The sequence below is a fragment of the Salminus brasiliensis genome, chromosome 9 (genome assembly GCF_030463535.1).
Source record: "Salminus brasiliensis chromosome 9, fSalBra1.hap2, whole genome shotgun sequence".
Classification (NCBI taxonomy): domain Eukaryota; kingdom Metazoa; phylum Chordata; class Actinopteri; order Characiformes; family Bryconidae; genus Salminus; species Salminus brasiliensis.
Genome location: NC_132886.1, coordinates 28,936,768 through 28,961,769, shown reverse-complemented (window position 1 = coordinate 28,961,769; position 25,002 = coordinate 28,936,768). Strand labels below are relative to the sequence as shown.

Genomic DNA, 25,002 nt, shown 5'->3' with positions numbered 1-25,002 from the left:
CCACAGCTTAGTGCTGGGGGGCTGTAAACCCCTTTAAACCTTACCAGTCATTACGCCAATAGGTTCATGTTTAACTGCTCCAAAGACCAGAGTGTGAAAGAAGGAGCTGAATTTGCAGGTGCATGGAAGAGTACAGTCATACAGATCTACCAGCAGTGGCAAAAATTCCCATCTACAGGAAACATGAAAAGTAAAATGGCCACTTTATGGGCATTTTGACACAATGTAAAATATGTAAAGTTATGTTAAAGTGACAAAAACAGAGACACAACATTTGTGGTCCACAGGTGGTGCGCGCCGGGCGCAAAGGAGAGACAGGGAGTCAAAAAAGTAATCCTGAACAACTCTGACAGGGACTTGACAAACGTTTGGACACACAGCAAATGATTCTTCACCAAATTGTAACTACTAGTTGTTTGTGTTTAGAGGGTCTTAAATGGCTGGAAAAGTGATTGATGATATATAAAATGCACAAGCATTAGATCAGGCTGGCTCTGTTTCGTCCTAGTGAGTATATCTGTTGCTGATGTGATGAAATTAATATCTCTAGATGACAAACTGCCCAATTAACTGAATTAATGATTCTCAAAAAAAAAAAAAAAAAACACAAAAAAAACAAACATAATTTTGGAAAATTAGAAAAGTAGAGTGTTTAAATTCTCACTTTGGTTTAGGCTCCTTTTTAGTGTGTGGTGTTTTTTTTTATTATTATTATTTTATTTGAATTTTAAGACTGGAGTAAAACTGTAAAGCTGGTTTAATGTGGAAAGAGCAATCCAACGGATGTGTCCATAAACATGCACCGGTCAGAAACCAGTAATGCAGCACATGGGGAAAACACGAAAATTTGTAAATTTGGAGAATTTGCAGTTGAGGGTCCAAAAACTCTGAAAAAAAACAAGAAGCAAAACAGGGCAAGTCTAAACACAATAAACGCATTCCAATAAATAAAACTCTGTACGCACTTGAAACAGTAGCAGTACTTCGCAGCCAGAGGGTGGACTGCCATGATGTGAGGATCTGATGAATCATGGGAACTTGAGTTTGCAGGCTCTGAGAACAGAGTACGATGAAAAAATAGATATTAGGTATTAATTTCTCAGATTATCCATTGTTCTGAAATATTGAATTAATTATACAATGTAGGTGGGATGACTAAAGTATGTTTATGTATTTCATTTGTTAGCAGTTTATTAATAAATGCTTTAAATGTAGCAGTCCATTTTATTTGTTTATGATTTTTCTCTTGATTTACTGCCACACCAATGCTATTTATGTCAAAAATGCAAACAATATATAAATATATATAACAATTATAAACAATTTTAAAGTAGTTCCAGTTATGAACAAAAACAGGTTGTGACAGTTCTGTAGTTGTGAGTAACCGACTGCTGCTTTCTCTAGGACTTTGGGCAAATTTGAACTGTGGTGATGGCGAGAATTTTATCTGTAAACGAAGAGGATCTATATCGGCCAATGCCACTGCTGCCCCGACTAAGCCTCCTGTTGGAGGCTGTGCTCCAGACTGGGTGAAATTTCAGAAAAAGGTGAATCCCATCACTTTCTTTCCTCTTTCTTTTAGCAAAATAATATTATTCTGCCTCTGTGATTGCAAGACATGCCGGGTCGGAGTGAAGAAACGCACCACTTTGCTCACTGTTTCTTTTATCCTCACTTTCTGAATGGCTATAGAGGTTGTCCTTAGGCTTTTGCACATACTCATATGGGTAATGACTCAAACGCTTGTGTATTCTTACAGTGTTACAAGATAGGACTGGACCTGAAAACGTGGGCTGAGGCCAGATCATACTGCAAAAGTCTCGGAGGAAATCTAGCTTCCATTACTGACAGACTTCAGCAAGGTCAGACCCAGTTCAGTGCTTGTAAAGCCAAAATGGATTTACTGTGGTGTCAGTTAGTGACAAATGAATGAAGCAGAGCATAAAGGGTAGGACTTGGGACCCTGCTACCTTTGTCGCCAGTATAGAGCAGAGCAGAGATGTGGGGGGTCTAGTAAAGGGACTGGTTCTGTTAAAAAACCATGACAACTCAACCAACCAGGTGAATGTGCGGTTATTTATTTGGCAACATGGTTATTTATGTTGAAGTAAAACCTGTAGGATTTTCTTTATAGAACTTTATACAAAATTAATATTGTATGTAGCACCAAAAAAGATTCCACCATTGCTTTTTAGATCGATGAACATCTAATGTTAACTAGTTTGGTTTGGGCATGGGCGATATGATAATGTCATCAGATATCTGCTTGATGTATCGTAATCAGTGTTTTCAGAAACAGAAGTAATGAAATACAGATGACATGTTAATTTAAACAGCTTGCTAAATTATAGAAAATATTAAGTGTGTGTAATATTCCCTTTAGTCCCTCAAACTACCGGTAGACTGCAGATGGTGGTGTCTGTATGATTGGTCACAGCAGGCCTAGGCCCACCCACTTTTTAAATGAACTCCCCTAAATAACTGCCCAAGAATCGTGAAGAAACATTTGCTGAATTTTTACAGAAAGTGTATTGGATTGAAATCATATACAGCACTTTATATATGTTTTAACACTCATTCCATCCCCAATTGCCATGACCTTCATGTCGTGTGTGTGTGTGTGTGTGTGTGTGTGTGTGTGTGTGTGTATTAGTTACTGCCCCAACACTGGCACGTTTGTAGACCCCCACTCACAGGAGTAAAATGAAGAGACCCACCCAAGAATATGAGTCTAGAATCTGAAATAGCACCCCTTGCACTGCTGCTGATACCCACGTCTTTTACCTTTCAAGTGAACTGGCTTCTTCATCTGCCATATTTTATGCTTGTTTGGTGTGACCACAGCTTAAGCCTTCTGGGACATATTAAGAGGAAACCTTGTTTCTTCTCATTACATGAATGTCTTCTTGATGTGTTTTCATGTAATGTTTATTTTAACTAATAGCTTTGTTTTACTTTGAGCTATATGGGCAGTATTAGCGAAGTATGTGAGGTATTGATGAGCAACCTTTTTTGGGGAAGCATAACTTGTGAGCACGGATGTGGACTTTACCTGTCTGATTCTTTAGTTGTTTCATTTAAATGTCAAATGTCCTTATTTGCTTTCTCTAGTCTTCTTAACCTCAAGGATGGATGACGAAAACAACCCAGATTTATGGCACGGCTTGAATAATTTGGTAGATCTAAGGCTTAGATGGACCGATGGAAGTAGTTTTTTTTACACAGACTGGGCCAGAGCAGCAGACAAAGATGTCAGGGTAAGATGCTTTAAAAAACACACTAAAAACAGATGAAGAATTAACAAAAATAAAATGATATATGGTCTCACTGTTACTCAATCACTTGTGGTAAAACTATTTTAAGTGGTTTTTGGTAAATGATGAATAAACTCTTAACAGCGTATCAGTACCACATCAACATATCAGTGAAGCACCTGAATACATTCAGGTAAGATGTGTTTATTGACATGTAGATTTATTATTGACGTTACACCAAGTTAACTTAATGTTTCTTCCATTAAGCAAAATCTAACACTAGTCCTAACCCCAGCCTTAACCCAAAACCTAATCCTTACCCTCATCCTGGTCCCTAAATCCCAGCCTAATCCAGTTTAGATTCAGTTCAATACTGTTGTTAGCAACAGGTCTATAGCAGCATGTTGAGGTTGTTGAGATGGTCTGTGTTAGAGCTGTTGGATGATTAGTGAATTCCTCAAGCGAACATCTACAGGTCTGAACCTGGGCACTGCAGATAAGGTGAAAAACAGTTGCTGAGATGGTGTTGAGATGTTACTGAGAGTCTGAGTGTTTATTTCATTTAAAAATGAAAAACTTCACAAAAGAAGAAACTACTTATTTAGGAAATTATTACCGAAACACAAAAAAGGCACAAATGTGAAATACCAAAAATGGAAAAGCGATGTATACAGTTGCAATTATTAGCATTAGCATTATTAGCATTAGTGATACCATTGCAAAATTAGTATTATTAGCATAGTGTACGAACTTTCAGCTGCTTACAATAAACCAATCAAACAAGATTGAATATGTATTCAATGTATTGTATATGTACAGTGGGGAAAAAAAGTATTTAGTCAGTCACCAATTGTGCAAGTTCTCCCACTTAAAAAGATGAGAGAGGCCTATAATTGACATCATAGGTAGATCTCAACTATGAGAGACAAAATGAGAAAAACAATTCTGAAAATCACATTGTCTGATTTTTAAAGAATTTATTTGCAAATAATGGTGGAAAATAAGTATTTGGTTAATAACAAACAAGCACAATTCCTGTCTGTCACAGACCTGTAACTTCTTCTTTAAGAGGCTTCTCTGTCCTCCACTCATTACCTGTATTAATGGCACCTGTTTGAACTCGTTAACAGTAAAAAAGACACCTGCCCACAACCTTAAACAGTCACACTCCAAACTCCACTATGGTGAAGACCAAAGAGCTGTCGAAGGACACCAGAAACAAAATTGTAGACCTGCACCAGGCTGGGAAGACTGAATCTGCAATAGGCAAGCAGCTTGGTGTGAAGAAATCTACTGTGGGAGCAATAATCAGAAAATGTGAGACCTACAAGACCACTGCTAATCTCCCTCGATCAGGGGCTCCACGCAAGATCTCTGCCCGTGGGGTCAAAATGATCACAAGAACGGTGAGCAAAAATCCCAGAACCACACGGGGGACCTAGTGAATGACCTGCAGAAAGCTGGGACCAACGTTACAAAGGCTACCGTCAGTAACACACTACACCGCCTGGGACTCAGATCTTGCAGAGCCAGACGTGTTCCCCTGCTTAAGCCAGTACATATCCAGACGCGTCTGAAGTTTGCTAGAGAGCATTTGGATGTTCCGGAAGAGTATTGGGAGAATGTCTTATGGTCAGATGAAACCAAAGTAGAACTGTTTGGAGGAGAGTGAATGCTGAGTTTCATCCAAAGAACACAATACCAACTGTGAAGCATGGGGGTGGCAACATCATGCCTTGGGGCTGTTTCTCTGCAAAGGGGCTAGGACGACTGGTCCGTGTACATGAAAGAATGAATGGGGCCATGTATTGTGAGATTTTGAGTGCAAACCTCCTTCCATCAGCAAGGGCATTGAAGATGAAACGTGGCTGGGTCTTCCAGCATGACAATGATCCCAAGCACACTGCCAGGGCAACAAAGGAGTGGCTTCATAAGAAGCATTTCAAGGTCCTGGAGTGGCCTAGCCAGTCTCCAGATCTCAACCCCATAGAAAACCTTTGGAGGGAGTTGAAAGTCTGTGTTGCCCGCCGACAGCCCCAAAACATCACTGCTCCAGAGGAGATCTGCATGGAGGAATGGGCCAACATACCAGCAACGGTGTGTGCCAACCTTGTGAAGACTTACAGAAAACATTTGACCTCTGTCATTGCCAACAAAGAATATATAATGAAGTATTGAGATGAACTTTTGTTATTGACCAAATACTTATTTTCCACCATTATTTGCAAATAAATTCTTTAAAAATCAGGCAATGTGATTTTCTGAATTTTTTTCTCATTGTCTCTCATAGTTGAAGTCTACCTATGATGTCAATTACAGGCCTCTCTCATCTTTTTAAGTGGGAGAACTTGCACAATTGGTGACTGACTAAATACTTTTTCCCCACTGTATGTCTGTTGTACTGCCACTTATCACATATGGTTTTAATTCTCTTGTTTTTAAAGTGGGATCACGTCTGGGGGAGATCATATCTGATACATTCTAAGGTAACCTTCTTTTAATAAAGCAGGAACGTTCTTGCTTTATTAGACTGGTGAGATTTTCCATCCATACATATATATTTTTTTTCTTTAGCCTCATGTATGTGGAGTAATGGGAGGCGTGCAAAGAGAGGAACTAGGGAAGTGGGTCTCAAAAGATTGCAATGATACCAGTGGTTATATTTGCAGTCGTGCTGTGGGTAAGTTGGTAAGACAAAATGATTTTGAGAACAAGTCTAGATGGTAGATTTCTCAATGTCTTTCCACTTTTTTTTGTTTTTCAGATCCGTTAATGCCTCCTGCAAGTCCTACAGAGGTGCCCGAAACCTACATCAAGCTTGGAAATTCTTTTTACAAGCTTGTCCAAACAAACATGACCTGGAAAGAAGCACAGAGTCACTGTGAGGCTGAGGGGGCAAACCTGGCCAGCATTCGGGAAGCCTTCACCCAGTCCTACATTGAATTGCAGACCTATAAACTCGGACAACCCCTGTGGATCGGCCTTAACAGTGTGGAGGTAGGGCGGATGTGTGAATGTGGAGAAGAGTGAAAAAACACACTTTTTTAACCAGAACAAACAGTGCACTGTGGAGCCACATGCATGTGCCATTCATCATCGTATAATACAATAAAGCAATGTTCAGTTTGCTATTTTTTTTTGGGGGGGGGGGGGTGAATTTGCCAACAGTGGATGTGCCAGTGGTCCATCCACAAAATGGTTCAGTAGTGCTTTTTTTGTTTTGCCAGTTCTAAAAACAAAACTGCAGTTTTTTTGGGGGGGTGTTTTGTCTGTTTTGTTGTTTTTTGATATTTAAGTTGTACCTCATTTCTACTAGAAATGGCCTCCTATGAACCTCTTAGTACAAGAGTGAGCATCACATTAAACACTCAAGCACCCTCTCAGGAGGGCCAATCCAGGCATTCCTAGTGAATTGGGTTTCGGCTTCTAAAGCCTGATCCAGTTCCGATGCTTGGTTTTGTTGTAGCAGAGCGCCCACTTGCTTACTCTAGGCACTATTAACAGACATGATTCTCAGCTGCTGCTGGCTGCCGCATGAGATGGAAACTCAGAAAAAGACTTCAGCCTTTTAACAGCAGGTGAAAACACATGTCAGAAAAGAAGCTTTAAGCCACTCTTCCAAGATCAGATCAGTTTTGACTGTCAGTCACCATTTGGGTATCGGATCAGATTGCGAGGCAAGAAAACATGCTCGAGATGTGCCTAATTTTGCGTCTTGCTTCCTTTTTCTGTTTCTTGCCTTTTCCCTTTTTTCTGTGCTTGTCTCTCTGGTTGTCTTTCCTAATTTTTCATAATTTCTTTTTTCAACTCATTTTTTGCTGGATAGCTTTATGTTTCTCATATAAAAGAAAAATGTTTTATTTTTACTTGTTCTTTTTATATTTTGATTTTGTGTTTGAGCAGACAAATGAATACTTCCAGTGGATTGATAAGTGGCATTTGAATATGGAGAGGTGGGGTTCTAATGAACCAAAGAGGGACCATCCCTGCGTTTATATGGATGTAGGTGGGATGTGGAAAACTGCCCAGTGCAACCAAACCTTTTACAGCCTGTGTAAGAAGTCAACAGGTGAGTCGAAAGATATTGCATTGAGTGTGTAAAAAAAACAAAACAAACATAACATTTAATTAATTAAATTATATTTAATTAAATTAATTTGGTTTGATTTAGGTTAAATCAATTTCCTCAGGTTTATCTAGCACTAGCAATCCTAAGATTCTAATGATTAGGCCAAATACTTGCACTGGAAGGACACTGGCCACTGTTTGCTTTTTTCCCTGTTCCTCTCAGGGAACTTGGGGCTATGGCAACTCTAAGGACCTTCTCCACAGTATCCCCAAATAACTCTGGTACTCTCAAACGAGAGTGAATGTTCTAGCTTTTAAGTAAAATAGTATGAGGTGGGGGGTTTGCTCCTCCAGCATCCTGACCTCACTGATGCACTTGTTGCTGAATGCAATTGGCCAAAATGTAGTACCAAGTCTTCCCTGTAGACAGTTATTATTATTATTATTATTATTATTATTATTATTATTATTATTATTATATTATAATTTCCTAAGAAACAAATAAAGTGTGCCAATACTTTTGTCCATAAAGTGTAGCACATGCTCACTCAGTTGCTTCAGTTAGTGCTTATGTGTAACAGTGCATCCATGTGCAGGCTCGTTGCTGTGAGACGACTGTTTTAGCAGCTGCTTCTTCTTTTACAGAAATTGCTCCAACTCCACCAGATCAGTACTTAGGTGTGTGCCCCGAGCCAACTGAAGACGAACCAAAGATGACATGGCTGCCTTATAAAGGGAATTGCTATGCATTTGTAAAGAAATCAGTATCGTGGAACAAAGCCTCTCAGATGTGCATGGCAAGAAGTAAGTGCCATCATTACTTAAGCTTTTCATTTTAAACAAGTTGTGGTCTGGAAGAACAAGAAACCTGCTCAAAGGGCGAAGCGGAAAGAGCTTCACAAAAGCAACCCAAGAGCTTCTGAAGGCATAATTTCATAAAGATTAATGCAAAAGATTAGCTTCCAAGTACCATCCTTACATAATCCATTTATAATTTTGTTCATTTGTCTAATTACGTTTGAGTAAAAATGGTGAAAATGGTGAACCTGTGTAAAGAAAATTACTATAATTCTGTTATAGTTAATGCAATATTGTTAAACCATGTGCATTAAAGCTGACATTGTACATTTCAGTCACGTCTTGATTGCTTTTTACCGAATCTATTGATGTACTGTGGTGTACAGAGGCAAACTGGCAAAAATGAATATGCTTAACCTGCCTGTATAGACATGTATGTGATAATTGTTAGAATTATACGATAATGACATGCATTGAATATGCCTTCATAAATATGAGTAATTTGGCCATACCTCTCATTACAAGAAAAACTGCTGCTTGTGGTTGCAGTGGTTACAGATGTGTTCTTTTCTTTGCCGCAGGAGCTAATCTTGTTAGCATTTTGGATCCCATGGAGGCCAAGTTTCTACAAACCTACATCAGGTTGTTTGCTAATGATTACAGCAGTTACTGGATAGGCATTTTCAAGAACCGTGCAGGTAAGGTTACAATGACAAATACAATTGAATCCATTACAACAACTTCACTGCATTGTACCATCACCAACATGACTGCCCCATCAATTCCGTACACATTTCATGAATCTATTAGTAAAAGTTTAGCATTTTAAATAGCTTTATATGCTACAATACAACAGGGATACACACACCTTGTAAAAACAGCTAGCTGCTATTCATCCTGATTAGTCCAAATTGTACAGTTGTTCCTGAAATGCTCTTGTCCTCATGGTGTTTTTTTTTTTTGCATTGTGGTTGTGTGTGTGAACTGAACAGGACACTGGCTATGGGTGGACCAAAGTGTGGTGGAGTACTCTAAGATCAGGCAACACATAGCGGATCATGAATTTTTGCATTTGAGAATTTATGAGGACAGTCTCAAGTGTGCAGTTTTTACAGCCAGTTCTCTGGATTGGAGTAAGCAAAGTTGTGAAGAAAGTGAGCCATTCATCTGCAAAACACCAAAAGGTACTTTTTAAGCCAGTTGTAGTTATACAGCTCGATTTGTCATTAAACATTTATACAGTGTAAAGGGCAGCTGGGATTGTCAGTGAATTTGCTTTGAGTAGTATGCTGGGGGAAGAAATATATTCTAGACTCGGCCCAGGTGTCTGACACACTGTACGTTGTGTAACTAATATGGCATGTGAAAATAAAATGATGACCGTTGTTTCTTCGCATATTGCTGCACACCTTCTGCAACAGTCTAGTCAGTCTGCACTTTAGCAGCATGTTTCCCATTCACTATAACGAGCTGATGACCTTAATAAACCTTGTCTGTTCAAGTCTTAAGCATTAACATAATTCTCTTGTTTTCACTGCAGTTTATTTTCCGCCAACGAAAATGGCAAGCACAGGTAATGACTGTTATATTTCTTTATATTGCTAGTTGTTTTGTAATAGAACTGTCTATGGACAGACATTGGTTAAACATGTCCAAATATTTTTGCTGATGTTGTTACTTTAGCTGTGTGAGACGTCCGCAGTCGCAGCCCATTCAAAAGTCTGCATCTAGGCATGTACAGTCCAAATGCCCAGATGTGTTCTTGTTTCTCCTGTGTTATTGAGGATGTATCAAGAGGTGACTTGTGTAGACTTGGCACAGCCAAATATCCCAGAATGCATTTTGCAGCAGTGGAGGAGAAACTTGCAGCTGTAGGTTAAATCATTTTGAAATACTTTTGCTGTCTCACAGAATAAAGTTGAGAGTTTAGTTGTTGAGACTGATGGAGAGAAGATGGAGCCTGCATGACCGTTTTCTCACACGTTCCGCGAGATGTGAGGTCCATCTGTCAGGACAGTACTCAGTACAGTGCCGTTCCAATTGCAGACTGATCATTACACCGACCTTCCGTCCCCGTTCGTACACTGGCACACCGTACAGTAGCTTCATCTAGACTGAGTCAGAATTACACTGCAAGCTTGGAGCTAACTGTGTTATAATGATTCCTATACAACACTCCTCCAAGACAAGGAGCATTTTATACCAATGTAGCGGTCATGGATTGATATGATAATATGTAGAAAGCTGTTAATCAGTTTGATTGAATAGTCTGTGGTAAACAGTATTACTGTAGTTTCTAATATCTAACGCTCATTAACACTGCATTCTCTGTTTTCTTCCTTTTCTACTGCAGGTGAAGATGAACCACACGGGCCATTCAGTGGTGTGTCAGTCATTGTGGTGATTGTGGTGCTGTGTGTGCTGGCTGGACTGGCTTACATCTACCACAGATGTTCCAAACGTTAGGCAGCAGCATCTGTGTTTGACAACCCATTGTTTCACAGAGGAGAAGCAGTCCTCTCTGGAGATGAGGAAACACCAAAAGACAGTTGGAGGTTGAAGACTAGGTCGGATTCATAGCTTACCTATATGTGCACATAGTGTGATGACATAATTGGCATTTTTTTAGTTGTTTGTTCCTTTTTGTTCCTCAAAAGCCTGCTTATCTTTGTACCATTTGAGGTCAAGTGTCAGTATAAACTGGAAAATCTGAGAGGGGGGTTGTAAACTTTTGACTGGTGGTTGTGCAAAAAGAGATTGGGAGACCTACGACTTTCCAGCTCCATTGTCTAAAAAGCCCAGAGAGAGTCTTCACCTTCTCATCCTCACCATGTTCTACAAAGGGACTGTTGAGAGCATAGTGAGCAGCTCCATCATTGTCTAGTTTGGAAATTGCAGCATCCGCATGACCGCAAGACCTTACAGCTGACCTCATGGGGCTCTTTTGTCTCTCCTTCTGCAAAGCTAGCAGCATTGTGGACAATCCCAACCACCCCTTACACAAACTGTTTTTCCTGCTGCCATCGGTCAGGCTCAGGAGCATCTGGGCCATCACTTCCAGACTCTGCAACATCAGATTTCTCAACACTCAGGATCTGAACTGACCCCCTACATACTTGCACATAACTCAGCTGACCCACAGCTCCCCATCCCCCTATATGCAAAATTTATCTGGTGGTGAGAAGATTCATTTGTTAAAATTCAGAACTAAGTGCCAGTCTAAGTCCTAAGCCAAACTGGACTTGGGGTGCCCCTTCTCACCTAAACACATCCTCTACTACAGCGATGATTTGCTTTCACACACAATTCTTAATCATTCTTCAGCTGGTAGTCACCATGTTCATCCCGTAGTTCTGTTAAAGTCATTCTTAATGTTTACACCTGACATTAACATGCATTTGTGGTGATCAGATCACATTCGTATTTCACTTGTTTGCATGAAAAGCCAGGTGTAAACACCCCCAATGATCTCTCAGACCACATTCAGAGGTGGTCAGAGTCTGAGCTTGTCCACATGTAATAGAAGCGTAACCGTAACACGCTTTCTGTGATCGGGTATCGTCAGACCAGCAGAAATGCTGGAAATAAAAATGTTAATTATCACTGTGCAGCTTCTGTTTGTCTGTCTGTCTCATTTGAGCTTTATGTTCATGTACCGGCAGAGTGTGTTCCTTTGTGGCTCAAATAGTCTGTCACATTTTCTGATAAAGATGTTATGAGAATGCAAGAACCATCTATTGTTGTACTGTCTTGTACAATCCCCAATGGCCCTCTAAACTGGTCACACAGGAGTAGGACACTTTTTATGAGAAAGTAAAATAGATTTAATGTACATGTTGGTGTACCTTTTTTTTTTAAATCAGATCTTGTTGATGCCTTATTATCCAGAGCAACTTACAAATCTGCTTACTCTTTCAGAATCTTCAAAGATGGTGCAGATGCACCCTGAAATCAAGGTATGTTCAAGCTACGACACTGCCAGAAATGAGCCACACAATACCTAACAATTTACAAGCAACGCAGAATTCCTGGAACCTGACTAGAAATTAGGCAACTATGCAAAAACTTAGACACAGTATGTTCAGTTAAGTAGTGTTAAATGTTTGAATAGATGATGTTATTGCTATTTTTGTGCCCTACAAAGAGGTGGGCCTTTTAACTGATATTTGAAGACTGCAAGTGATGCTGTTGTTTTAATACTCTGGAGGAGTTCTTTCCACCCCCCCTCCTACCAGGACAGAGAAAAGAAAAGATGTCTTCCTAGTCAAGTCTAGGTCAGGTAGCTAACTTTGCTTAGCATTCCTTACCATGGCCAACCAGTGACCAACCAGCCTGTCAACTCTCCTTGACTTTACTTTCAACTTAGTCAGCCATTCAGAAGTAGTCTCTCAGCTAAGGATAATTCCCCTCCCTCCATGTAGTACTTCAGTCATAAAAGTCTACAAAGGGCTGTGTACTAAGGATTAAACACAAATAGCTTTAAATAAGCCCCACAACTTAAATGTAGAAGATTCTTGAGGAACTTGTGGAGATTCTTCAGTTTGAAATTATAGAGGAACCTTCAAGATAAGGTGTTAGGAAGAAAAAGGTAATGAAGTTCCAAGAAGGTTCCTAAAAGCACCTTAAGAGGGTTCTTCAAGGATCTTTTACTTTTACCAGTGAAATACTGTAAATAGTGGACAATGTGGCTTGGATAGGAAATACTTTTAGTAACTACACAATGCACTACATGGAGACCATGGACCCAAACACTGCTATTCACTCTTCAAGTGAAGCAAGATGAAGCAAGAGATCATAATGATGACTTAGAATCTAGATACTTCCATCATTTCTCCATTTCGTTTTTCAGTCCCCAATTGAATGGGGCTTAAGAGCTGTCTTGTCTCATCTGACACTGCTGCACCCCTTCAGACAATGGAAAACCACATTTTTAGACATGTTTTAGAGATGTCTTTTAACTATAGAACAACTTATACAGATCTGCTGAGATAATCTGTTTTACTTCTTAGGAGAATATGTTTAATCAAAACTAGGCTCTACATTCATATACTGAGCATTTCTACACAGCTCAGGTATTCTGATTTTAGAACTGGTACTTGTAATGTGGTAGCTCAACCAGTGCCTAATTCAACCCCCTTGGACCCTTAGGGTGGGGAACCAATGTAAAATGAGCAAGCTATCAACTTAGGAAGGGAGTGGAACAGAAACTACACAAACTGAAGTAACGGTAAAGACCATGCCAATAATGTACTGGGCTAAAAAGGAGAGTGACTCATGGAAAGAAAGGAAAGACATATTTAAGGTAAAAATAAAAACTAAACAAAAGTTACTCAGTGAGATTTGAACCTCCAACATCTGAACTACAAGGCCAGCATAACTGGAAATGGTACATGGAAACTTAAGACAAAGGGAAAACCAAGGTGGTAACAGAAGCAAGAACGAACCTCCCAAACAAAGGGAAAGAGACAGAAAATAAAGAAGGCATGGAAGGCAAAGGAGCTGGGAACTCAATAGTGCTTGGTTAGAGCTTCTATTTGTCAGTTATATTTATATCCATATTTTTGTTTAAAGGACAAGCCCAGGAAGTGCCAGAGGAGCCATTAGAGAAATCTCTAAAGGGTTAGGTCCGGTGCAGTCAAGAAAAACTCAAGAGGCTTTCCTAAACTACCATCATAAACTCATGTGGCACTCTGAAAAAGAGAAACCCACGACTGAGCACACAGGTGACCGTTCGCTTCCCTGAAGTTGGAGAAGACCACGTGCTGCCCCTAATTAAGGTGTGGTGGTTCTTTGTCGCTCGCTTTTGGCTGGGAGGTAGCCTATCAAGTGGCCCAGCTCCAGTTTGGGCCCTTATAAGTACTGTCCAAGTTGGATAGTATTTAAAACCCACTTTGTTAAATATCTAAATATGTTTCTGCAACTATATATATATATATATATATATATATAATTCTTAGTAATGTTTGTTAATAAAGGAGTGTAGGAGTGTACTTCATAAACTAACTCGCAAATCAATGACAAATCTGACCTTGTGAATGCAATCACAATGCTCTTAAAATGTGTTGTGCCTGCAGTTCAGCACCCAAAAGGCAGAGATAACTAATAAGCAGGGAAGGAGGGATCTGTTATGCCATATGAAAGCAAATCTGAAATTATATATTAAAATAACAATTATTACCATGTCTATTATTAATACTACTACTACTACTACTACTACTAATAATAATAATAATAATCGTCAACTGGACTGTCCATTACACACACACACACACACACACACACACACACATATATATAACTGTGTGCTTTACACAATACTACTACTACTACTACTACTACTACTACTAATAATAATAATAATAATAATATCAAACTAAAATAAAGGTCACTAATTAGGAGAGAAGGAGGACTCTGTTATTCTATAAGCAGCAATCATATTAAATATTAAATTCTATTTCAAAGAAGAATTATTGTTCATTTCTATTATTAATAATTATGGCTAATAAAAATAATAAAGTTAAATAATATTACATGCATATATAGATTTATACATAATAATAATAATAACAATAATAATAATAATAATAATAATAATAATAATAATACGTCAAACTATAATAAAAAAAATAGGATCTATATTAAATTGTGTGGAAGAATTGTAGGAGGCTCAGTATGATCCACTGTGCTAAATAAAGTCCTACAGCAAATTTTGTATAAATCAACTCGCCTAATCCTGGATTTATGGATTTGTGATCATGGTATGTATGGTATTAGTGTTTTTCAGTGGCTTAGAAATGCTTTTCTTTAAACATTGTAATCAGAACATTAGCTAACTAGTTGAGCTCACAAAGCCCTTCTGGAAACACTGGCAGAACTGACTCACTCTTTTCTCACATGCTCAAAACTCGCCAAAGATCAGTCAAGCTCTCAAACATGGTTAACAAATGCAAACTTTATTTGCACAATAAAATTTTCTTCTCCTTGTTGTTAACTGTCACTAATTTCTCACACACGTAACACAAATGGATTTCACAATCTCAGTCTTCTGCAATATCTATAAAATCTGGCAAGGGATTCTGTTACTCAAGCTCCGGCCAAAGAGGAAATGAAAGCACCCATTAATTTTCAAACCTAACCTTCCGGATTAGCAGCAGGAACAGACAGAGCAGTTTCTTAAATGCTTTCCAATGTTTTCATTTAGTGTGAAATATGCAGTACATACTGCAAAAACTGATGGGAAAACCTTAAATCTTAATAACAAAATAATCAAACCAGCCCTATTTTTTTACATACTGTGTTTAAACATATGGACATTTGTTGATTATAATATTGAGAGACTGAAAATAGGGTGACCATATATCCTTGTTTTTTTACAGTTTGAAAAATGCTGTCTAAAAAGACCAGATTTTTTTTTTTTAATTTATGTATATTTCATGTATTTATGTATATATTTTTAATATATATTTTATGAAACTGTAATGTACCATTTTTTGCTGTAAGATGATTTGGCCATATAGGGTAAGCCTATTTATTAGTCTTGGTAAATGTCCAAATAGCTGATATTTCTGAAACTATCTGTTAGTTTCTGACATTGACTGGAAAGAAGTTGTCCCCACTCCTTCGTGCAGAATTATTTTAGTTATGTGATATTTTGGGAGGTTTTTTACATCCAAATCACCCCATAGCATCTCAAAAGGATTAAGATCCGGGCTTCGGACTCTCCATGTCTTATTTCTTGAGCCAGCCTTACTGGAAGTTTTGAGTTATTGTCATGGTGTATGGTCCACCTCCTTAGTTTTTTGACAGAGAGTCTGACCTCAAGCACCATTTGATAAAACAAAGAAATCATACTGGACGCTATGATTGAGAGCTTGCCAGACAAGCAAAGTAGCCCCAAACCATGACATGACATACAGTTGCTATGAGGTTCTTGTGCTCAAATGCTGTGTTTGGTTTCTGTAATTGTGCCCAAATAATTCTGTACAAATCATTCAGTATACCTTATATGGGTATATAAGTAATGTTTAGTCCCTTTAATAAACATTACTGCTCTGCTCCACTTAACAATCCCCACAGCACTAGCTTTACATTAATAGCTGCGTCAAGTACCAGAAATTTTAATGGTTCAGCAAAGGCTGAGTCTGGATGTTATTTTTGTGTACCCTTCTCAAAATCTATGCCTACAATCCTGTTTGTGAGGTCTGCAGATAATTCCTTTGACCCCATGGCTTGGAGTTTGCTCTGACATGCGCTGTCAACTGTGGGACCTTGCCCTGATGTTGGCAATCCCCGGTCATGTCCTGTCAACTGAATTTGCCCACAGGTGGACTCCAGTTAAGTTGTAGAAACATCTCAAGCAGTATCATTAACAAAATGGACCTCAGCTCACTTTTGGGTGTCATATCAAAGGGTATGTATATAATGATATTTTACAATACATTAGCACAAAGCTGCTTTCACGTTGTCATTATGGGCTATTTTGTGTAGAAAATTGTGGCAAGAAAATGAACTCAATTTATTGTAGAATAAGTCTAACGTAATAAAACATGGAGAAGGTGAAAGGGGTGTGCAGACTTTCCTGCCATGACTGTAATTACATGAATGAGCAGCTGTACAGCTCTTCCTAATAAAGTGTAGTTCAGCTGTTAGAAATTGGTAAGTGATGCGAGTTGTGAGTTGTTGTATTGCTTGCAATATTACTGTTATTTATTTTTTTTCTGATTAAATAGTATCATATGTCCTGCAGTAAGAATACTGTATTGTACTGTATAGTATTCTAAAAGAAATACTATACAAATAATTTAAGTAATGTAATTCCGTCAAAATCTGACAATTCTTTTGATCTGTGAATGTTGAAAGCCATGACAGCACTTTATTATTAAAGTCAAGTTTGTTTAGATTCTATAATTTTACTATTTTATATATAGTGTATTTATAAATTCACTGAACAGTGTGGTTTAATGTTTGGTTAGTTCTTGATTTTTGTGTACTTTTGGAGACAGACAGGCCGAAAACCCCATACACACCCCATACTGGCATAAATAATAATAATAAAAACTATGTATACACAGTGACACGACCCTGGGGCAAAGGGCATGATCACCGTGACCAGAGACAACACAAACACAGGCCTCAAGTGACCCATATACCTTTATTTAAACCACCCTCCACCACACCCAAATGGAAACTTTGGTATTTCCAAAAAACATAACGGCCCTAGTAAGGGCTCTAACAGTGGCTTAAAATGTTCTCTAGTCTTTGGCAGCACAGCCGTCGCATGCTCTCCATGTTCCCTCCCTCATGTGAGATTAAGCAGGCCTTTTTTAAACCATTCACCTGGGCTCGTTAGACTGAGCGGCCACAGGTGACTGGCATCGAGGCGGCGTAGGGTGGCGCCACAATACAAACAACCAATGTTAACCCTCTTAAGTTCAGAAGCTTCTGTGTTTTAAAACTAATATAGCTTTCATTTGTTTGTCATAGACCCTGAACTACAATTCTCCACTAATTTACTGTGTAATGTGCAACAGTTCGAGTGCTGAAGTGGGACAGTGATTTCCACTTAAATAGCTATAAGATCTTCTTTATATCTATAAAATTGCAGTCTCATAAGTTTTCACTTCTTTATTGGAAGAAGAAACCGCAGTAGAGCGTTGTCAAGTGACAGATGAAAAAGAAGAACTGAAATGAGGGGGAAGGTGATCGCCTGTGGGGGAGAATAAAAAATTGTCTCGAATAGACAGAATCATCCACCACGAAAGACCCAGCAAAGGATAAGAGAGGCAGATTCCACACAGCATACAACCTAGAGCAAAGGTGAGAGGCCTAGGGTACAACCGCCTTCTGCACAACCACTGTCCACCTGGCCTGGCTAGATCTAGCATCACTCTATTACCCCGGTTTGATGCACAGGCTTACTGAGTTCAGTGAAATGTAAGGCCTCCACACAAACTTGAATTCAATGTGGAATTCAAACTTCAGTTAGATCAAACAAACCATTTAGTAAAACTACTCTTTACCTTTAGGCTTGCCACCCAACCAAAAGACAGTAATGCCAGCTACAAATTCTCTTAATACTTATACATACTGTACAAAATCGTGTGTGTTTTTACATAAATGTGTTTATTATAGAGTGTGCACTGTTGCATTTAAATGCTTCTGGTCTTCGCCAGAGTAGTTTCCTCCTCCTCCGTTTTTACATTTTACATTTACATTTACGCTGACCTTAGCTGACCTTTTTATCTAGAGCGACTTACAAGGTTACTTGTATCACAGAGGTGGGCCAAGGCAGCGTTAGGAGTCTTTCCCAAGGACTCCTATTGGTGTAGCTCAGCATAGTCACCCAGATCGGGAATCAAATCCCAATCCCACATGGCGTAGTAGCCAAGGCAGGTACTGCTGTTATCTGTTGCACCACACCAACACACCACGAAGTCCGGAGTGCCATTATCATAAGTAATAGGCGCTTATAGGATGTCTCTCAGCCGATCACACGGTGAGGTTGAAACAGCAAAGTGTGAACAGCGAATTCAGTGAGTGAAGGGGTCAGTCACTCTAAAAGGCACAATTACCTCTATCTAACTATAAATAATCAATAGTACCTGTGGGTATTTTAAGCTACAGATGTCACGGCAAGCTGAAATAAAGACAAGCATCCAGGCTTTTTTTTGTTCCTGTCCTGGCACCGAAGTTGTGGAACGAACTTCCCCTGGGTGTCCAATCGAAGACTGAAGACCCACCTCTTTCAAGAGCACTTGGGCGAAGTCTAGTGCCGAGTATTGCGGCCTTCATTTTTTGTTAGGCTTAAGGTAGCCACCAAGTTTACAGCAGGTGAAGTGTTTAAGCTTTGTGTGGGTAAAGTTCATGGGAAGTGAAACCTGTAAAGTGCACTGTGTGCATGTTTTAGGTAGTTCCTTAATAACTGAAATGATCTGTGTTTCTGACCCACACAGCTGAATTAATCAAAATATCTTTTTAGATCTGTTTCTGTCAGGATTTGTTAGGTCATTAAAGGATAGTTATGTCATTTAAAACAAAGTACAGAGCGCTATAGAGTCAAGAAATTATGGTCACTGAAACCCAAAATGTTCATGTGGAATAAGAAAACTAGCTACACTGCACTCTGGTTTGCTCTGCTAAGTGCTGAACTTGACATCTTCATTATTTTGAGGTATTATTTTACCCCGTCTTGCACATGCTCTCGCTGTGGCTCTGAATTACCCATTAGCTCCACCTTCAGTTCCACCTTAAATATGTGTAACAGCTGCATCATTTAAGGTGGATGCTTTTCAGCCTTTTACTTGAAATCAAAGCAAAATAGTAGGGAAAGTCAGAATGTGTCTTTTACAGAGCGTTTGTGTGTGTGGAAAGGTAGCTAGCAGCAGTGAGGTGAGGTGACCCAAGTGCTGGGTAAAATGAAACAACCAAAAAGCTGGTTTCATACTGTCCCAAAAGGGGAAACCCATCCTCCTCTGGTTGACACCGGATAATAAGAATAAAAAGCAAAACAGGAATAAAAACAACAATAAAACTAAACTAAAATATAAGTTAAGAAAAAGTCCATGCAGGTCAGGCGGTACTGGGATGAAATAGTTATAACGGGGCATCTCAATACATGAGAAAGAGACAGAAAGGAAGAAAAAACACAAGGGGTTAGGAGATTATTAGTCCCACAGTGGGGAAATTCTCATTGTCACAGCAGAAAAGAGATAGCAAGACACTCAGATGCAAACAATTAGATAAATGACCAATATATACACAATATAAATAATAGAAGTAAAAAGCAATAACAATATTATTTACAGATTATTTACAGGTAATTGCAAATTACTCTTAATTGCACATGTGGGGGGGGGGGGGGTATGCACATTTATATTTATAGGCAGTATGTTTGTGTTGTATTTCATAAACCATGGACAACATTTCCCCTAAATTCAGAGTATAAATATGACTATTTAGAGCATTTATTTGCAGAAATGACAACTGCTCAAATAATGCAAAGAAAGTATTATAATATTTATAATGCAAAGAAGTTATTATTCAGATTTAAACACAGTACTAATATTTGAACTTTGAGAGCATTTAAAAATCACTATGGTGAAATAACCTTGACTGCCAATCACAGCTTTCCTGTTTTGGCAGGCTCTCCACAAGTCTTTCACATTGCTGTTGACTTTACGCCATTCATATTCTGCCATTTCAGGTAACTCAGCTTCGTTTGATGAACTACCTGGGATATAACGGCTGCCGTAGACGTAGAGATGCAAATGTAAGAAAAAACGTCTAGTAAAAACTTTATAAATTGACCAATTTAATATACGCTAAATAAATGTTTTAAAAAATGTATTTTTTTAATTGCTCAAACCAGCAATCACATAGAAAAAACAACCCAGCATTTTCAGCAGGGTAAGCCATTGAGGCTAAATGACAATAGCGCTGTTCTAGGCTAGCTAGAACATTTAGCCTATTACAAAAATACCAGAACAGAACATGTCTTGATGAACATGATGTGGAGTAAAAACCTTGCGATTTTGAGACACTCCAAAAATTAAACGTACAGGGAACACGACATGGCCAACTTAAAAACAAACAAACAAAAAAACTAAACCATTAAGCTTCTCAAACTACAGAATATTGCTAAGGCAGGTATAAAAAACATTATTGAAAAATTAGTATCATACTTCTATAATTAATGTGGTTGTTTTAGCAAATGTTAGCATTGGCCTGGAACCACAAAACACAGGTAGTTAACTGAAGGATCCTTAGTCTTCTAACAGACACCTCACCTCACAAATGTAGTGGGATTTGTGGATAATTGCTAGGTTAAATTGATTGTATGGAAAATGTGACCAAACTATGGGCTTTTGTGTCATTTTAGCTATAAATGGTGGACAGCCATAGCCTGCATTCACTAATAATAATTAAAAAAATGCACCCGACATAGCAGCTGAAGTACAGCCTGAAGGCTTCAAGGAGGGAAGGAAGTACTTGGTGGTGAATTGAGCATATGCTGCAACAGTTAGCCAGGGCCACAGCTCAAACTACACCAGCTCTCCAGCACTGCCTGTGGATTACTGTTTGAATTACGGTATTGAGGAGCATTCGCGTAGTTCGACAGCTAGGTTTCTATTAAATGCATTTTCAGGAATTCTCTCCTGGATGGGTAGAGGACGAACCGGACCACGGAAATGATGAAAATGCTGATTATAATTGTGCTTCTGCTCAAGCTTTCACAATGTTTTGCTCAGAAAGGTACGTCACTTCTTTCCTGAGTTTATTTAAAGCAGTGGTCCTTTACCTTGGTCCGAGGGAACCTCGGTTACTTACACACACACCTGAGCGTTTTTCCTGGTCCCAGTATGCCTGAGCAAACAAATCAGTTAAAGAACAATCTGTTTCTGACTTGAAGTGGGTGCAGTTGGACAGTATTGGGTACTCCAGGACCAGGGTTGGGAACCTATGACTCTTATCATTACACAACTTTTTTTTCATGCACATTGGATGGTTCAACATGCTTTAGGCCCAATTCTGTTGATATTTGAACTCAAGCAGCAAAGCATAGGTACAGATACATGATAAAGATGTTTATTTATTTTCCATATTATTATGAAAAATAATAATATGGACCACATACACACACACTTAAACTACACACACATGTTCAGGGAACAGAGGTCCCCCAATGTAATACTATGTGCAATACCCCCCCACACACACACATGTGCAATTAAGAATCATTTGCAATAACCTGTAAATAATATTGTTATTGCTCTTTTTTAATCTTATTTATATTGTGTAAATAGTGTAAATTGTGTGTCTTGCTATCCCTTTCTGCTGTGACACTGAGAATTTCCCCACTGTGGGACTAATAAAGGATTATCTTATCTTATCTCATCTTATATTTTGAATACAATTAACAAAAATATAATTAACATTTTTTTAATTTCAATATTTTAAATATATATTCAACAGATTAGCCATTAAAGCCATTAAAAATATATATATTTGATGAAATTGTAAATGAAATGATGATTTCCCCAAGCCCATACATGGGTTATAACGTTATTGCTCAACAATGTGTCCAAACTCAGGCATTAAGATGTACATTAAGAGGTGCATGTTCAAAAAACATTTTATGTCATTATTCAGCTTTCTGACATTTTTTTAATTACTTCTTCGTCATCAATGCCTTCTGCGTCATCAATGACGGCGTCACCTGGAACTAAGCTTCTAACCAAAGTTATACAGCTGTAGTGTGAACTTAATAACTACATTATGTTTGGTAGAACCTGTGATGCTTAACCATGGTTAATACAACATTACCAAGGTGGTTACCTCCAAAGTTCTAACTTGGGTTTCAGTTTTGTGGGCTAATGCCACGGTACAGATGTTGGACGAGGCCCTAAGCCTCATGCTGACAACCCCTTAACAATAATTCAAAAATATAACTTGTACACCAAATTCATGTATTTTACCATGTTGGTTGAATGTGAAAAGTGAAAATACGTCTTTTAAGCCGAATAAACATTTTTTCAACCTTTCACTTGAAAAAAGACGATTTCACTTTCAACCAAACGGGTTGAAACCAATCTCTGCTACTTTTTGAAATATCTCAAAATATAATTCTTGTATTCTCAAAACATACTTTATTCTTTTTTAAACTATATTTGATAACTGATTGCACTGTGAGGAATGCATTTAAACATGACCTGTAGCTGCTGCCAAAGTCTTTTTTCCATGTCCAACACCCATATTGTACAGACATTTAGGTTCATAAGTATTTGGGCAGTGATACAATTTTCTCAATGGATTTGAAATGAAGCAGTCAACATATGACTGAAATGTGAAAGCCTTTCGGCTTTAATTCAAGGGGGCTAACAAAAATACTGAATTAATCGTAATTTTGTTTTTCATTGGCTCAAAAGTATTTGGACAAATGACTGCTAAGGAGCTAAAATACTGGAGTTGACCCCAAGCGCTGAATTTGCATTTCACAATTTCATGGAAACTCCTAATATGGTACAAAGAGGTAATGATGCGAGTAAAGGAGGCCAGAATTAGATTAGACAGAGAGCAGAAACTTTAGAAGTGGCCAAATGCTAACACCAAAAAACAAAAACAAACTTGCAGACCATAGAAAACACTAATACTAAAGTAAGTAGATGAACGTGGAATTATTTCCCAAGTCAAGAACACTCTTGAAGAGGTAAGCAGATCACTGTCAAAGTCTACAGTGTACTTTACCAGTACAGAGTTACTTCAGGATAAAATCCTCTGCCAACATTCAACAACAGAAAGGTGAGATTATAATAGACTGATAGGTTTTTAAAAGCCTGAAGGCGGCTGCAGTAAAAACCTGGCAAACCATCTCATAAACTCAAACAGTTGGTCTATGTCAATGGGTTCCAGATTAGTATTGACAATAATTCTTAGATTTATAATCATGTTAGTGTGCCCATTTACTTTAAAGCCTTTGAAAATGGAGAGACTGTGTAAATATGTCATGCTAATGCCAATATTTTTATTAAAGCCCTTGAATTACAGCTAAAAGGCTACACTTCAAACACATCTTGCTTCAAATCCATTCAGGTTGGTGTACAGAGTTAAAATGACCAAAAAAAAAGACATCTCGCTGTCCAAATACTTATGGTAATGAATGCTTTTTCCTTTCCTTGCACAGATAAAACTTCCTTTATGATGTACAACGCATATAAGGACAGATGCATGGGAGACAGCCTGATAAGGCTGAGTGTGTGTAGTCCTCAGAACCCGAGACACAAGTTTCGCTGGACGTCAGAGAACCGCATCTTTAATGTCGGCCAGAAGAAATGCCTCGGAACAGAGAGCAAAAGTGAGGGCAGTAAACTGCAGTGGTACATCTGTGATGCCAACAGTGACCTTCAGAAGTGGGAGTGCCAGAGCAACTCGCTGTTCGGTCTGAAGAATGAGTCTCTTTACTTGTCCGTTCAGGAAGACTCTTATCTGCTGACACTGTCCAGAGACCCAGGAAACAGGGGCAAATGGACAGTTCGTGGGACGGTGGACAGCATTTGCTCTCGGCCCTATGAAGGTATCTGTATTGGTCTGTATTGGCTTAAATACTGTGACTGTGGTGCACTGGGCCTGTTACAGGTTATTTGATGAAGATAGTACTTTCCTCACAGTTTCACATATAATTTGAACAACTGACCACCAAAGACACTCCGCCGTTCTGTAGAACCCTTCCAGAAAAACAGAAATAAAAAAAAGGGATCTTTGCAAATGATTGCCTATTGCCTCTATAATATACGTTTGTTGTTACGCATTTATTTATTTTTTTTACATTACATTTTTATCTTTCTGATGGTTACATCTTTTTTGGTACTGGCAATTAACCCCCCCTTTGTAGCTACCCCTAGCACTAGCAGTGCTCCTGACTTAAGGAGGGTGAGGACTTGACCCGTCTCCTCCGATACATGCAAAGCCTCTTTTCAATCTTCTCGAGGGAAAGCAGTGCTTAAGAGTGATGAGAGGGGAGAGGGCGCCATCTACCCACCCGGAGAGAGCACTGCCCACTGTGCTCTCTCAGATTCAGGTCACTGCTGGCAAAGTGGCGTGGCATGAAATGCCCTTTTAGCGGCGCACCCTCAAAGCAACTGGAAAGTGATTCAGTTCACTGGGTTCTGTGACTCTGTAATAATCCCTTTTAATGCTACGTAGAACAATTTCAAAGAAACCCCCAAGATCGTCCATGTTTTTCTTAATCCCTGCAGCATGTGTTGAAAATGTAAAACAAAATGTGGACTCTCCGGGGCGTCTCTGAGGACTGGTTTGAGAACCACTGCTTGAAAGACTGCTTTAATGCTTCTCTATGATTGAGAACTACTTGTTTATAGCCCTATTC

At 38.7% G+C, this 25,002-nt stretch overlaps 2 protein-coding genes across 3 annotated transcripts in view; both read left to right on the top strand.

Moving 5' to 3' along the window:
* Nucleotides 1-11,110, top strand: part of LOC140562466 (macrophage mannose receptor 1-like) — a 29,440-nt gene extending 18,330 nt beyond the window's left edge. The window contains exons 20-31 of the mRNA XM_072688133.1: nucleotides 1,405-1,547; nucleotides 1,760-1,862; nucleotides 3,112-3,257; nucleotides 5,699-5,740; nucleotides 5,829-5,934; nucleotides 6,019-6,251; nucleotides 7,158-7,323; nucleotides 7,968-8,126; nucleotides 8,702-8,818; nucleotides 9,113-9,304; nucleotides 9,661-9,693; nucleotides 10,474-11,110. Coding sequence (XP_072544234.1) covers nucleotides 1,405-1,547; nucleotides 1,760-1,862; nucleotides 3,112-3,257; nucleotides 5,699-5,740; nucleotides 5,829-5,934; nucleotides 6,019-6,251; nucleotides 7,158-7,323; nucleotides 7,968-8,126; nucleotides 8,702-8,818; nucleotides 9,113-9,304; nucleotides 9,661-9,693; nucleotides 10,474-10,586 — 1,553 coding nt within the window. The 3' untranslated portion in view covers nucleotides 10,587-11,110. The remainder of the gene's footprint in view (nucleotides 1-1,404; nucleotides 1,548-1,759; nucleotides 1,863-3,111; nucleotides 3,258-5,698; nucleotides 5,741-5,828; nucleotides 5,935-6,018; nucleotides 6,252-7,157; nucleotides 7,324-7,967; nucleotides 8,127-8,701; nucleotides 8,819-9,112; nucleotides 9,305-9,660; nucleotides 9,694-10,473) is intronic.
* A 10,031-nt stretch (nucleotides 11,111-21,141) lies between these two features.
* The window catches only part of LOC140562467 (macrophage mannose receptor 1-like), a 39,436-nt gene continuing 35,575 nt past the window's right edge, over nucleotides 21,142-25,002 (top strand). For both annotated transcript variants that reach the window (XR_011980156.1, XM_072688134.1), the window contains exons 1-2: nucleotides 21,142-21,371; nucleotides 23,800-24,189. Coding sequence is in view for 1 of the 2 variants with exons in the window: in XM_072688134.1 (XP_072544235.1) it covers nucleotides 21,308-21,371; nucleotides 23,800-24,189 (454 nt within the window). In the remaining variant the exon portion in view is untranslated. The remainder of the gene's footprint in view (nucleotides 21,372-23,799; nucleotides 24,190-25,002) is intronic.